The sequence below is a fragment of the Pantherophis guttatus genome, chromosome 1 (genome assembly GCF_059756535.1).
Source record: "Pantherophis guttatus breed Tessera chromosome 1, ASM5975653v1, whole genome shotgun sequence".
NCBI classification, from domain to species: Eukaryota; Metazoa; Chordata; class Lepidosauria; order Squamata; family Colubridae; genus Pantherophis; species Pantherophis guttatus.
Window position 1 is genome coordinate 258,243,739 of NC_142063.1, and position 13,076 is coordinate 258,256,814.

Genomic DNA, 13,076 nt, shown 5'->3' on the forward strand with positions numbered 1-13,076 from the left:
TTTATAAAAGCATTCACAAAAACGTTGTACCTCCACAACTACTCCTGCTGCTATAGTGGATCCTCCATAGCGCAACATAAATCTCCCAAGTTCTTTAAAGTCTTTATAAAGCTCCAAAGCAATAGGCCTTTGGGTCTGTAGTTCTATTAAAGCATTCTGCCCTTTTGTCAGACACCTACAAGGAAAAGAACACTTGTTAGTACTTGTTAAGAATTATATTACTATGAAAGGCCATCCGATTGTGTATGCTTGTGTTTTCAGATATACAGAACGAAAGATTTTGTATAGTTTCCACCTAAAACTGTGCAAAGAGTATCATGTCCCTCTCCTAAACAGCATGGAATTGCAAAATCTGATGATATTTTGATGATTCTCTCATTTCAAGCTTATTTTTCCCATAAATCCACACACACCAAGGAATTCATAAGCTGGAAGCAGCCAAATGTTAATCATAATATACCATCTCTAAATTTTATCAAATCACATCTCACTTTGAAATCGGAATCTGTGACAATGTACAATTTATAATTTACTTATATAGCAACACCCTTTCAATAATTCAGAAAAGGCAGTCTGCCAATATAACATACTTCAGCATTACACTTGTCAATACGAATAAAACACTCTGTAGGCACTAATGTTAACAGTAATTATTTAAAATATATAATGGTCACTGATTTTACATTCAATTTCTATTAGTTTTAATTAATTCATAATTTCAATTTTCAAAAAATTTTAAACTATATTAATTACATTGATGCTTGTATATTAACAAATTACCTTAACATACTTACTTAGGTTTTTTCTTGGCAACTTCACCAGTACTCTTATGAAGCACACTCAGCAATTTTCTAATAGTAGCAGGCTCACTGACAGTTTGAAAATGTAAGAGGACCTAAAATAAAATGTCATTTTAATTGACATTGTCAGCAATTGACAAAATATAGATTTACCTGAAAAAAATTGTTCTATGAATACAACGTAAAAAGACATGGGGAGATTTTGATCAATTCTACATTTTTATTTTATTGTACAATATAAAGTTACACTTTCCTATTTTCTCTCTTATCAGTACTTTGAAATTCTTCTGAATTATTACAACCATTCCGTCAGCGAATACAGTTGAGATGGCATTGAACAAATGATGGTTATTACCAGTCCTTAGAATTCTGGCAATCCCAGCACACCTGCGGTCACATGATTGCTATCTGGGTGCTTGGCAACAACCATTTACATTTACGACCAGTTGCAGCACCCTGCCATCATGTGATCGCCTCTTGTGACCTTCCTTGCAAGCTTCCTCTGAAAGTTAATGAGAAAGCTGGCAGTGACTGTCCCAAGTCACTGAGGTAAATCTCCCCATCCATCCATCCTCCCCCAATCCTTCTAGCCTCATGTCACACCATCCACTTGTGCATCTCTGCACATCCACCCTGCGCCTTGCCATGGCTACGCCACTATTTGTGTACCTGTGTGTACCTCAGAGCCTCACTGTACCTTGCATTCACACCCATACCCCCTTGTGTACTCTTCCAATCCTCATCATGCCTCTCACACCCCCTTCCTGAGCCACAAATCTCCCTCATACCCTTGGGCACATTCTTGTACCCTCCCTGAGTCCCCTCACACTTTCATGCACCCCTTTGCACCTTTGTACATCCTTCCTAAGCCTGCACATTCTCCCTGACACCTTCCCACCTGCCTTGCTGCACCTCCACATCCTCGTTGTGCTTCACTCTCACGTCCACTACCTTCCCTCCCTCACACCCTCACTCTCATTGTGCCTCCCTCACATGAAACCTCCCCAAGTCTCCCTCACAACCTCAAACACCCCTTTCTACCCACCCACCCCTCTGGCAGCAACTACTTACCTGCCTGCCAACCTGATAGCAAACTACTAGAACTTGCAACTTCCTACTGGCTTCCCCACTGATTTGATTGTGGGAAGCCGGCAGAAAATTGTCTCACCTAACAACGGTAAGATTTGGTTAGTGACAGTAACCAGGTCTCCAAGGCTTGCTGTTGCTAAGTGATTGTGCTTTATGACTGCATCACTTAATGATGAAAAATCCGATTACAATTGCTGCTGTAAGTTAAGGACTACCTGTATATCCATCTACACCTAGAATGCGATAATCTCTCTACTTTGTGCTGAGAATGGCAAGAAAACATTGGCATGTAAAATTCTTTTAGCACCGTGAGTCCATTTAAAAAGGCTGAAGAAAATAATACTTTAAAATATACATGAAATCCCTAAAAAAAATGCTACACTCACAGGAAATCCTTTGGTGATGGGTATTTCAATATTAAAGATAAGAACACGAGCTCTGAAGCGTGTGCAGGTTTTAATTGGCTCCTTGGGACAGCAAAATATACAACCAACACTGCAAGAGACAACAGAGTAATATATGAAATATATACTGATATTGACTCTCTGTATATTTTTAATAATGCCATGACATGCCATAACATAAATCAGCTAGCCCAGGTTTATGGGCCGTGACAAAAAACAAGGTTGAAAGAATCTTCCCTTCCTACTGCCTTCTGCAATATTAGCATTTGCTTTAGAATAATTAATTTCAAAGTGCTCCCTGAGCAATAAAATAACAAGGTATAAAGACATCAGCACACGTGTTAGAGATAGAATGGCCACATTATCAGCTTACAGAACAAAGGGGATAGAGTGTTGAGCAAGAAAGGGAGAATGAAATTTTGTCTTAGCAAAATTGTCAATCATTAATATATTAAATAACAGTGGGGCAAGAATATATTCTTGTTTTACTCTTTTGGAAAAGGGTAGGTTCAGTTATTTTGCCTTTGCAATTGCACTCTCAGGTAGTTCTCACTTGGTAACCTCAATTGGGACATGCAACTCTGCTGCTAAGTGCAATGGTCACTAAACCATATATACCCTTCTTCAGAATAACGGAACTGGAAGGGACCTTGGAGGTCTTCTACTTCAACTCCCTGCTCAGGAAACCTGCTGTCCCACTGTTCAGGAAACCCTGTTACCATTTCAGACAAATGGTTGTCTCGTCCCTTCTTTAAAACTTCCAGTGTTGGAGCATTTACAACTTCTGGAGGCAAGTTGTTCCATTGATGAATTGTTCTAACTATCAGGGAATTTCTCCTTAGTTCTAAGTTGCTTCTCTCCTTGATTAGTTTCCATCCAAACAGAAAATGACAACTGCAACAAACTGTTGTAATTCTGAATATTTGCTAAATGAGGAGGGCAATAAGCAAAGACTACCTGTATTTGAGTGGTGGTGTCATGACACAATGCTATTAAAGAGGTCACATGATCACATGATGTGGCAGCTAGTTTTCTCTGAAGTCTACCATACTGAACCAAAGCTTCCCCTTAAGTTCATAATTATTACAGAAAATACACATTAACCAAGAGAAAGAATGCAGGCAAAAATGAATATGTGCAGCTGTGCAAAATGTGTTTTACTTATAAAAATGGATTACAAATCACATTGCCTATACTAGAATGCAAAATCGCTATTAAACTCTTTAAAACATGGATTGAATTTTGATGAAGAGATTCCCACTGCAGAAACAATGAGAATCTCTTTGTGGAAGCAAAGTAGCAATGTCTTCAACCAAGCATTTTGCATTATCTTAAAGCCCCTGACTCTTTCCACCTGGTAGTCAGAAGAGGCTTCACGTGCGTACTGACTGCATGACGTGTGGACACGATATGGCAGGCAGAGAAACATTCTCTATCATGGTTTACCACATATCAAGCTGTGCCAGTTATGGAGCTCAGCACATCCCCCATACCACTTGTCAAAGCAGCTCACCTCCTCCAGACCAGCCTCCCAAACTTTTTGGCAAGAAGTCTGCAGGAGGCAGAGTAGGATATCAGCTCCTGCACCTGTCCAAAGTTTTGAAAGAGTGAGTAGTACCTCTTCTACAAAGCTTGCCAAAATGTAGTGGGTCCTCCACAGCTTGTCCTCTATTTCTTAGAAGGAAGGTGACCCTGCTGCATCACAAAGCACCTCTGAGGGAGTGTTTCACTCAAAATTTTGTTGAAGTAAAACACCTCATCACAGATACACACCATTCTCCTACTTATTTCAGTCAGTAGCAGAGTCGTGTTTCTATTCCTTACCTGCCTGTAATTTCAAATTAACTGTTACTCAGCAGCAAAGAATTTAAACACCAGTGTTACTAAAGTATTTTTGAGTACTTTATATACTCAAATTGCCTGCAGATTAAGATGAATACTGTAGGGAATTGTGAAGTATCCCTCATTTGTTGTTTTAGTCAAACAACTGGCAAAATCTAATTAGGATGAAGAACACTGCCAAGTTCAAACTGCATTTTGTAGGAGTTAGTGAATCTGCACTATTATAGATGGAAAGACGCAAGTAAACTTCCCACATGCTTCTTCTGCATCATGATCAGGGACGACGGTTATAAGAGGTTATGTTAAATATAAACGGTTGCTTAGTCAAACTCTATTGTGCACTCACTTGATTTTGATGATATCCATGCCAGTCAAAGTGAGACTAATGTGATCTCCAGCTGCAGCCCAATCCACTGGCTGCTCATGTAGAGCAATTCCTAGAAATGAGTAAAACCAGTACTAAATAGTGAACTACTTTGGTTTAACAGCTACAAAGAACTGTTTCTACAATTCTGCTGCATCAACTGCTATTCCTCAGTTTTCAGTATGAATGAAGTGATAGTAAACCCTGTTGACTAAAATCAGAGAAACATTTTATTTTCAGGTACCTCTGTTATCTATAAATATTTTGCTTATTCATGGTTTTCTCAAGTCACAGCACTAGGCTTTTATGGGTGTCACACAACAAGTGTCCTGTCCACAGGTTTTTAGACTGAGTTATCTGCTTTCATTTTTCCACAAATAAGTGAAAACATTTCTGTGTGTCTTTTCACATGGACATGTGCGTAATGCAGGCCACAAAATTGTATTCTAAAAACCCCTACATTATTTGAAAGAATCATTGAAGAGTTTCTGTGATATGCAGATAATCAAATGTAAATAAGAAATTTCATATAGAAATCTTTAGATCGTTTTTTTCTTTCTTTCTGAATATTTAAACTAGACACCAAAAATCAAGCAGATCTAACTCTATGTCAGGGGTCTCCAACCTTGGCAACTTTAAGACTTCTGGACTTCAGCTCCCAGAATTTCTCAGCCACCTGACTGAGGAATTCTTGGAGTTGAAGTCCACAAGTCTTAAAGTTGCCAAGGTTGGAGACCCCTGCTCTATGTCTTCTGAATTTTAATTTATTTATTTTATGCATACCGGTAATTCAGTATACAAACCTGTTTTTCCTCTTGCACATTTATTAATGGATAACTGAATTATAACATGTTATGCTTCATTCAAGGAACATGGGTATCATTTAAACATTCCTATTCAAAACATTTATGTCCAAGAATTAGGATAGAATCTTATAATTTTAAGAAACACATAGTATATAATGTAAAAAATACAAAAAAAAATTGCAAAACCAATGTATCTCACAGGGAAAAAAGAACATGAAAACAAAACAACTGAAGGACTAGCAAGCATAATATATACTTTGAGTACATATAACCATAAAAATATTTATTTCCTTTATATGTCATTATGAAATTTCTAGACCAATCTAAAAAGACTTTAAATATTAGGCCAATCATGCATCAACAGCAATAGGAGCAAGAACACAGAAAAGGCCAGTTGGAGCAGTGAAGCACAGGGCAGCAGGGATCTCCAAGTGCAGGAGAGCAAGGGATGGGGCAGCTGTGGCTTCCTGGACCATGACAAGCAGCCCCAGTGTTGTATGGTTCTGGAGATACCTGCAACCCAACAAGGCAGAGTGCAGAGCTGGAGGGACCAAGCTGGCTTGGGGTGCATATTCACTTAATGATCCGAGTTCTCTGTTAATGACGGCAACTGGGACTGCCAGTATTTGATCATTTTAGTTACCAATTCCTGAAACTCTTTATTGTGTAATCCCCCCCAAAAAAACCTTTGATCCATATACTGTACCTTTTACAGTGCAAGTTTCATTAGGAGGCATGACAAGGAGTCGTTCCCCAACTTGGACATATCCTGCTTCGATTTTACCTGTCACACAGAATCCTGATCCTTGATCTAGAACAAAAATATTTAAGAAAATTAACTGAAGATAAAATAACACTATTGATTTAAATTCAGACTAGCAAAGGTCTAGTTTTCAAAAGAATAAAACTTCTAAATTAATCAGATTGGCTTTATAATGAAAACGGAACACCGATTACAGAAATCTTTTCCCTGTGGTCTTAACTATACATGTTTCTCTCCCTCTCCTCCTTCCATTGTTTCAATTTATGTTTACTGGTTCTGAAGGGGACGAGGTTCATTGTAGGTTGTTCTGTTCTATTTTATTTTATCTCAAACTTTCAATAATAAAAAATAAAATAATAAAATTTTCTCTTTGCCTTCTGAGGGACAATTTGATGTAATGGTTAAGGCAGTGGTGAAATCTAAAATTTGTTACTACCGGTTCTGTGGGCGTGGCTTGGTGGGGGTGGGGGTAATGTGACTGGATGGGCGTGGCCATTTTTTTTTTTACTTTTAAAACCATTTTTTCTACATCCTCTTCAGCGAAGAGGTTGTAAAAAAATGCTTTCAAAAGGCTCTGACGATCCCAGCTGAGTTGCCTGATCGGCAGAGACTTTTTTTCTTTTAAATGCCTCTGCTGATCAGGCAACTCAGCTTGGATCGTCAGAGGGTTTTTTTCTTTTAAAAGCTTTTGACAATCCCAGCTGAGCCACGCGATCATCAGAGGCTTTTTTTTTACTTTTAAAAGCATTTTTTCAGCCGAAGAGGTTGTAGAAAAAAGTTTACTTTTTTTACTTTTAAAAGTAAAAAAAAAAGCCTCTGATGATTGTGCGGCTCAGCTGGGCATGGGGGGGGGGCAGGGATTTTTGCTACCGGTTCTCTGAACCACCCGCCTTCATCGCTACCGGATCAGGCGAGCCAGTCCAAACCGGGAGCATTTCACCCCTGGGTTAAGGCATCATTCAGGCTAGATAGAAACAGGAGACTGGGAGTTCTAATTCCACCCTAGGCATGAAGCCAGCTGGGTAAACTTGGGCCAGTCATTCTCCTTCAGGAACAAAAAGCAGGCAATGGCAAACCACTGCTGAAATTTTGCCAGGAAAAATGCAAGGACCTGTGTTCAGGCACTCACAGAAGTCAATGCTGACTCAAAGGCACACACATACATTTAGCTATTTGAAATATGCTTTTAGTCCCCAATATTACATACACCCAAATTATTTACTTTCAGACAGGAATTTGCTTTAACAATTCATTAACAATTTGACACATTGTAAACAATTTTAAAATAAAGTTAGTATGCTGGAATTTCTGCTTCCAGTCTACTCATGGATTTATTCATTTCTTCAAGTTTGGTTTAGCATGTTCATAGCACTTCTTGGGTTATGACCATTTGTTTAGCAGCCACTCAAAGTTACAATGGTGCGGAACGAACGGTACTTATGACCATTTCTTAAGAGTTCCAGCCATCACAGCTCCCTGCAGTCACATGATCATCATCCAGTTCATGCACAGTTCATGATTAGGATTTGTCTATTGGCTTCCCACTCACAAAGTTAAGTGGAGAAGCCTGCAGGAAGTCAGAAATCGTGATCACATGAGATCCTCACTTAAATGACCCATAGAGCAGTGGTGAAATCCAAATTTTTTACTACCAGTTCTGTGGGCGTGGCTTTGTGGGCATGGTGTGGCTTAGTGGGCGTGGCTTGGTGGGCATGGCAGGGGAAGGATACTGCAAAATCTCCATTCCCATCCCACTCGAGGGGAAGGATACTGCAAAATCCCCATTCCCTCCCCATTCCTGGGGGAAGAATATTGCAAAATCTCCATACCCATCCCACTCTGGGGCCAGCCAGAGGTGGTATTTGCCAGTTCTCCGAACTACTCAAAATTTCTGCTACCGGTTCTCCAAACTGCTCAAAATTTCCGCTACTGGTTCTCTAGAACCTGTCAGAACCTGCTAGCTTTCACCCCTGCCACAGAGTCCTGAGGACTGCTGGAATTTGCTGTTGCTAAGTGATGCAGTCATGTGATGGTGCATTTTGGAATTGCATTGTTTGGCAACAGAAATTCTGGTCCCAACTGCCATCATAACCCAAAGACTACCAGAATTAATCTTATTGAATTAAGACAAAAAGATCCAAATTACTTTTAGATGTGTTTGTTTTCTATGCATAGTGAAGTTGTTTGGGGAAAATATTTTTTTTCAAAGGAGTATCATTCCAAAAATTGCTAATAGGTACATGGCACTTTTATAGTGTACAAATAATGTTGTGCTGCTATCACAAACACCAAACTGAGCTCTGAATCCCCCAGCCAACTTATTGTTCTTAGAAAGTTTTAGGGATTAGCTATACAAAAAGAAAAACTTAAGTTTTATAAAGAGAGCTGGGTTGCATGCCTGCTGGCTAAATGATCAGTCAAGGATTAGAAAAATTATGTCCTTTGTAAAGCGTGACAGCTGATTTGAAAGTTATCCCCAGATGTCTCTAGGGATGTGCAAAATATATCTCTGTATGAATAGAACATTCCAGGGAACACTCTCTGCTTCCATGAACAGATAATCAGGGACGGGTTTTGAAATAGCTGCACAAATCTTGCAAAGAATGTTGTTGCTTAAATGGTTTAAAGAGAAGCACTTTCTAACATGCTTTTTGTGACACTCCAATAAATTGTTTACAAAAAACATTTGGTGAGACTTCTAAAAATATTTTTTTTTAAGATTATAACTGCAATAGTAAAATCTAATATAAATTAAAATAAAGGGAGGGAGGGAGGAAGGGAGGGAGTGAATATATAAAGAAGTTAGTTCCAACTTTCATATAGCAAGTATAAAGAATAAAGAATTTTGGTAATGTTTCACCTCCTCTTAATTTACAACCAATGATCTCTCCATCCATTTCCCATCTCTTATCTATAAAGAAATCCATAAAGCTCCATTGCAGTTCAGGTGTCAGTCAAAGTCCATTAAGGGTTGCCACAACTAACATTATCTATTTTAACCTTGATCAAACAAACCAATTTTATATACCTTCCTTTTATTTCTATCAATTTTAGACCATTCAAATAATATACAACTTGCTTTTTCATTCCTTTTTGCTCCTTCATACAAGATGTATCCAAATTTTAACAAACCTCTTTTGTAAATCCATCTGGGAAGACTTTACTACATACCTTTAAAAACATCTGATACACATAATCTGAATGGTTTATCAACTGATCTTTGAGGTGGCTTGAAAGAATCTGTAAATAAATCAATATATATTGTGTTAACAGACATATATTTTACTTCAATGTAATATGGCTTATTGGTACTGTGTTTGCAACAATTTTCAAATCTTCAAAGATGTATATACTTACCAATTTGTTCCAGCAAACATTTTCCTGTGTACCATTTTGCCAATTCACTTGTTTGACTTTTTGTAACAAGATTTTCGCCGCCAAGTCCACTGGTAGGGATGTAAGCTACATCTGATTCCTGGTTGAATTAAATGTTTATTTTGCAATGCAAAATTAATAATTAACTCTATATTATTAAATGCAAGCATCTGAAATTCAAATTAAGCACAACTGCTTTTTCAGGAAAGAGTGTTTTATAATTTCATATAATAAAATTAACTGATAAAAGTTTTAAATTCAGAGACAACTAAGACCATTTTAAAAAACAATCGAGCTGTAGAAATAATTCAAATCAGTGTCCCTTGTACTGTTGATTGGGTCATATTTTGCTAAAGTTTCAGCATTATCATTTGTGTGCTTGTACCAAAGGCATTTTTGTCCTGATTGATTCAATTTCTGAAAGGTGTTCTGGAGCAATTTTTGAAAGCAAATGCAACTTTTCTTTGGATCATGCAGCCATCATAGATCATAATCATAAGCAGGGGTGAAATGCTCCCGGTTCGGACCGGATCGCCCAATCCGGTAGCGATGGCGGCAGGTGATCCAGAGAACCGGTAGCAAAAATACCTGCGCCTCCCCCCGCCCATGCCCAGCTGAGCCGCACGATCATCAGAGGCTTTTTTTTTTTACTTTTAAAAGCATTTTTTCTACAGCCTCTTCCGATGAAAAAATGCTTTTAAAAGTTAAAAAAAAAAGCCTCTGATGATCACGCGGCTCAGCTGGGATTGTCAGAGGCTTTTCAAAGCAGTTTTTTCTGCAACCTCTTCGGCCGAAGAGGTGGTAAAAAAAATGCTTTGAAAAGCCTCTGACGATCCCAGCTGTGTTGCCTGATCAGCAGCGAGGCTTTTAAAAGCATTTTTTTTTCTTTTGCAACCTCTTCGGCCGAAGAGGTTGTAGAAAAAATGCTTTGAAAAGTTTTTTTAAAAGTTGGCCACGCCCACCCAGTCACATTAACCCCCCCAAGCCACACCCACAGAACCAGTAATAACAAATTTTACATTTCACCCCTGATCATAAAGCACAATCCATGCTGGGAAATGAATTAAAGGAGTATAGCCCACCCAATTCTCAAAAACATCATGGCAACTTTCAGTACGTCAGTCATTACATCTTTTACAACAATCTGATTTTGAAGGCACTGATTTGTACTTGCTCTGGTCTTTCATATTAGGACATGACCAGAAGATGATTTGGGAATACCAATCCTTTGCTGTCCCTCAGTGCCCGTAGGCTTCATCTTGCCCCACCAACTGTTATTATCTACACAAAACCACTGGGAGAAGTTAATACAGTAGCGATACATAATTCTACTTCTCTTTGCCATCGAACCCCAACAAAGTAATTGATACTCTTGAAATTGTTTAAGTTACTTTGGAGACTAGAAGTGAAATAATGAGATGAAATTAAATCCAGATAATATGGTAGCACTCTGGGTAAATAGTGCAGTTAAGTCTGTTTTGGATGAGCTTGTATTCCCTCTAGAAAAGGAAGTTAGTAATTTGGGAGTGTTCCTTGATCCTGTGGAACATCTCCCTGAGATGTGATTAGCACCAACCGTCTTGGCATTTAGGAAATCCCTCAAACCCTGGTTGTTTCAACTAACCTGGGGACCTCAGGAATTAGCGAGCCCACAAGTCGGATGTACTGTATGTAGAATGCTGATCCATTCTTCCACTGTCTTACTTATATCTGAGTTTGAAACTGTTTTAAAATTTTAACTGTTGTGTTATATTCTTGTTCTACCATTGTTTTATCTGATTTTATACTGTACTCTGCCTAGAGTCATATAGGTGAGATGGGTGGCTATATTAATTATTTAATTAATAAAATCCTTGGCAGTCATTAAATTCCCAAGTGCTTGCTGTGATGAGAAGTAATTTTTAACAATTATAGCCAGGGAAGCAACTACAATCATTTCTGATTTGGTTATCCAACCCGTGCCTTGGCTATAGATCCCATTATGACTACCCCCAAGATATTTTGCATCCTTGAAAGGGATGCATGTTTCAAATCATACAAAATGTGACAGCTACTGCTACCCACTACAAAATACCAGGATTGTGATTCCTCCACTTGCTTACCAGACACAATCTAAGGTGCTGGCACTGACCTTTAAAGACCTGATGAATCAGACCCGTCTATCTAAGGGGACACTTCTCCCATTAAGAACCTCCTTAGGCATTTGTTTATTTGTTTGTTTATATTTGTTTCCCACTTTTATTATTTTTACAAATAACTCAAGGCAATGAACATACTTCATTCTCTATTTTCCTCACAACAACTCTGTGAGGTGGTTTGGGATGGGACTGAGTGGCCCAAAGTCACCCAGTTGGCTTTCATGCCTAAGGCAGGATTAGAACTCATAGTCTCCACATTTCTAGCCTGGTGCTTTAACCACTAGGTCAAACTGCCTCTTTTTTACCAGGTTCTTAATTGTCAGCTAAGAATTCTTAATATGATATTGCATGGATTTACATTTTTATTTTTTGTACTCCATGTTTTACTGAAAGCGTTTATTTTTTATTTTCTTTTATAATCTTTTGTTTACCTTAAAGCCGGCTTGCTTAAGGAATTGTCCAAGTTTATTAACAATTTCCTGAAATCGTTCTTGTTGCCAATTGACCTATAATATAAACATGATACTTTACTGAGGAATAGGAACATATTTGGACATTACTCTAGTACAAATGAAAATTATCTTTTATCATTAAGAACCTCTCCCTTGCTGCTTTCTTTTATCAATTTAAGATGGCAATATAGTAGAAAATGTGATGTGTTAACATTTTAAAATGTATTCAAGTAGCAGTTCTATTAAAAATGCATGTGAAGTGGACTTAACATTTCTTAAGGAATGCTATTAATTGCAACTATATAACAACACAGTATAATTACAGTATTCTAGGAAGTTAATTATATCAGGCAATATCTCATAACAAAGCAAAATTTAAAAATTAAATTTTAATTCTTAATTTTAAATTATCGGATTAATAATAGTATAACAAAGGAAAAAACTAAGCACACTGAAGAAATTAACAGGCTAGCATTGGTGTGGCTAATCTATCATTTAACAGGAAACGCAAGCAAATACTTTATTAATATATCCTGCTTACACCGTTTTCTTCTATTTTAAGTTTTAGCTATCTTTTTTCAAAAGATACTAGAGATTAACTTCAAAGTGAATATTATCTAAAATCTTTCTCTTCCTCTCGCTGTTCTCTTCATGTGTATTGATAAAAAATAAGCCTATATTTATAAAAGAAGTTTTGGGAAAAAAATCAAGGCAATACCTGATCCATTTTATTGACTGCAACTGCTAGCTGTGTTACTCCCAATGATCGAACTAAAAGACCATGTTCTCGTGTCTGTCCACCAGTCTCAAAACCAGCTTCAAATTCCCCTCTGCTGGCATCCACCACTAACACAGCCACATCAGCCTAAGGAAAACCACTTGATTAGTTGTATTTCTTGGGTATAGGTTAATCGTACAAAAACTAGATACATCTAAAATGTTTTTGCCTTTTTCTTATTGTTGCCTTATCATAAAGATAGGCTTACTTAAATCACTTCAAATGAAATACCACAACATTTCTCATTTTGTTGATATAATTATAA

General features: G+C 37.7%; 1 protein-coding gene across 1 annotated transcript in view; it reads right to left on the reverse strand.

Moving 5' to 3' along the window:
* Window positions 1-13,076, reverse strand: part of HBS1L (HBS1 like translational GTPase) — a 50,532-nt gene that overhangs the window by 1,412 nt on the left and 36,044 nt on the right. Inside the window, exons 9-17 of the mRNA XM_034418854.3 lie at window positions 12,752-12,898; window positions 12,013-12,087; window positions 9,426-9,543; window positions 9,240-9,308; window positions 6,012-6,116; window positions 4,482-4,572; window positions 2,276-2,384; window positions 795-895; window positions 31-175 (exon numbers count right to left, since the gene is read on the reverse strand). Of these exons, the coding sequence (XP_034274745.1) occupies window positions 31-175; window positions 795-895; window positions 2,276-2,384; window positions 4,482-4,572; window positions 6,012-6,116; window positions 9,240-9,308; window positions 9,426-9,543; window positions 12,013-12,087; window positions 12,752-12,898 (960 nt within the window). The remainder of the gene's footprint in view (window positions 1-30; window positions 176-794; window positions 896-2,275; window positions 2,385-4,481; window positions 4,573-6,011; window positions 6,117-9,239; window positions 9,309-9,425; window positions 9,544-12,012; window positions 12,088-12,751; window positions 12,899-13,076) is intronic.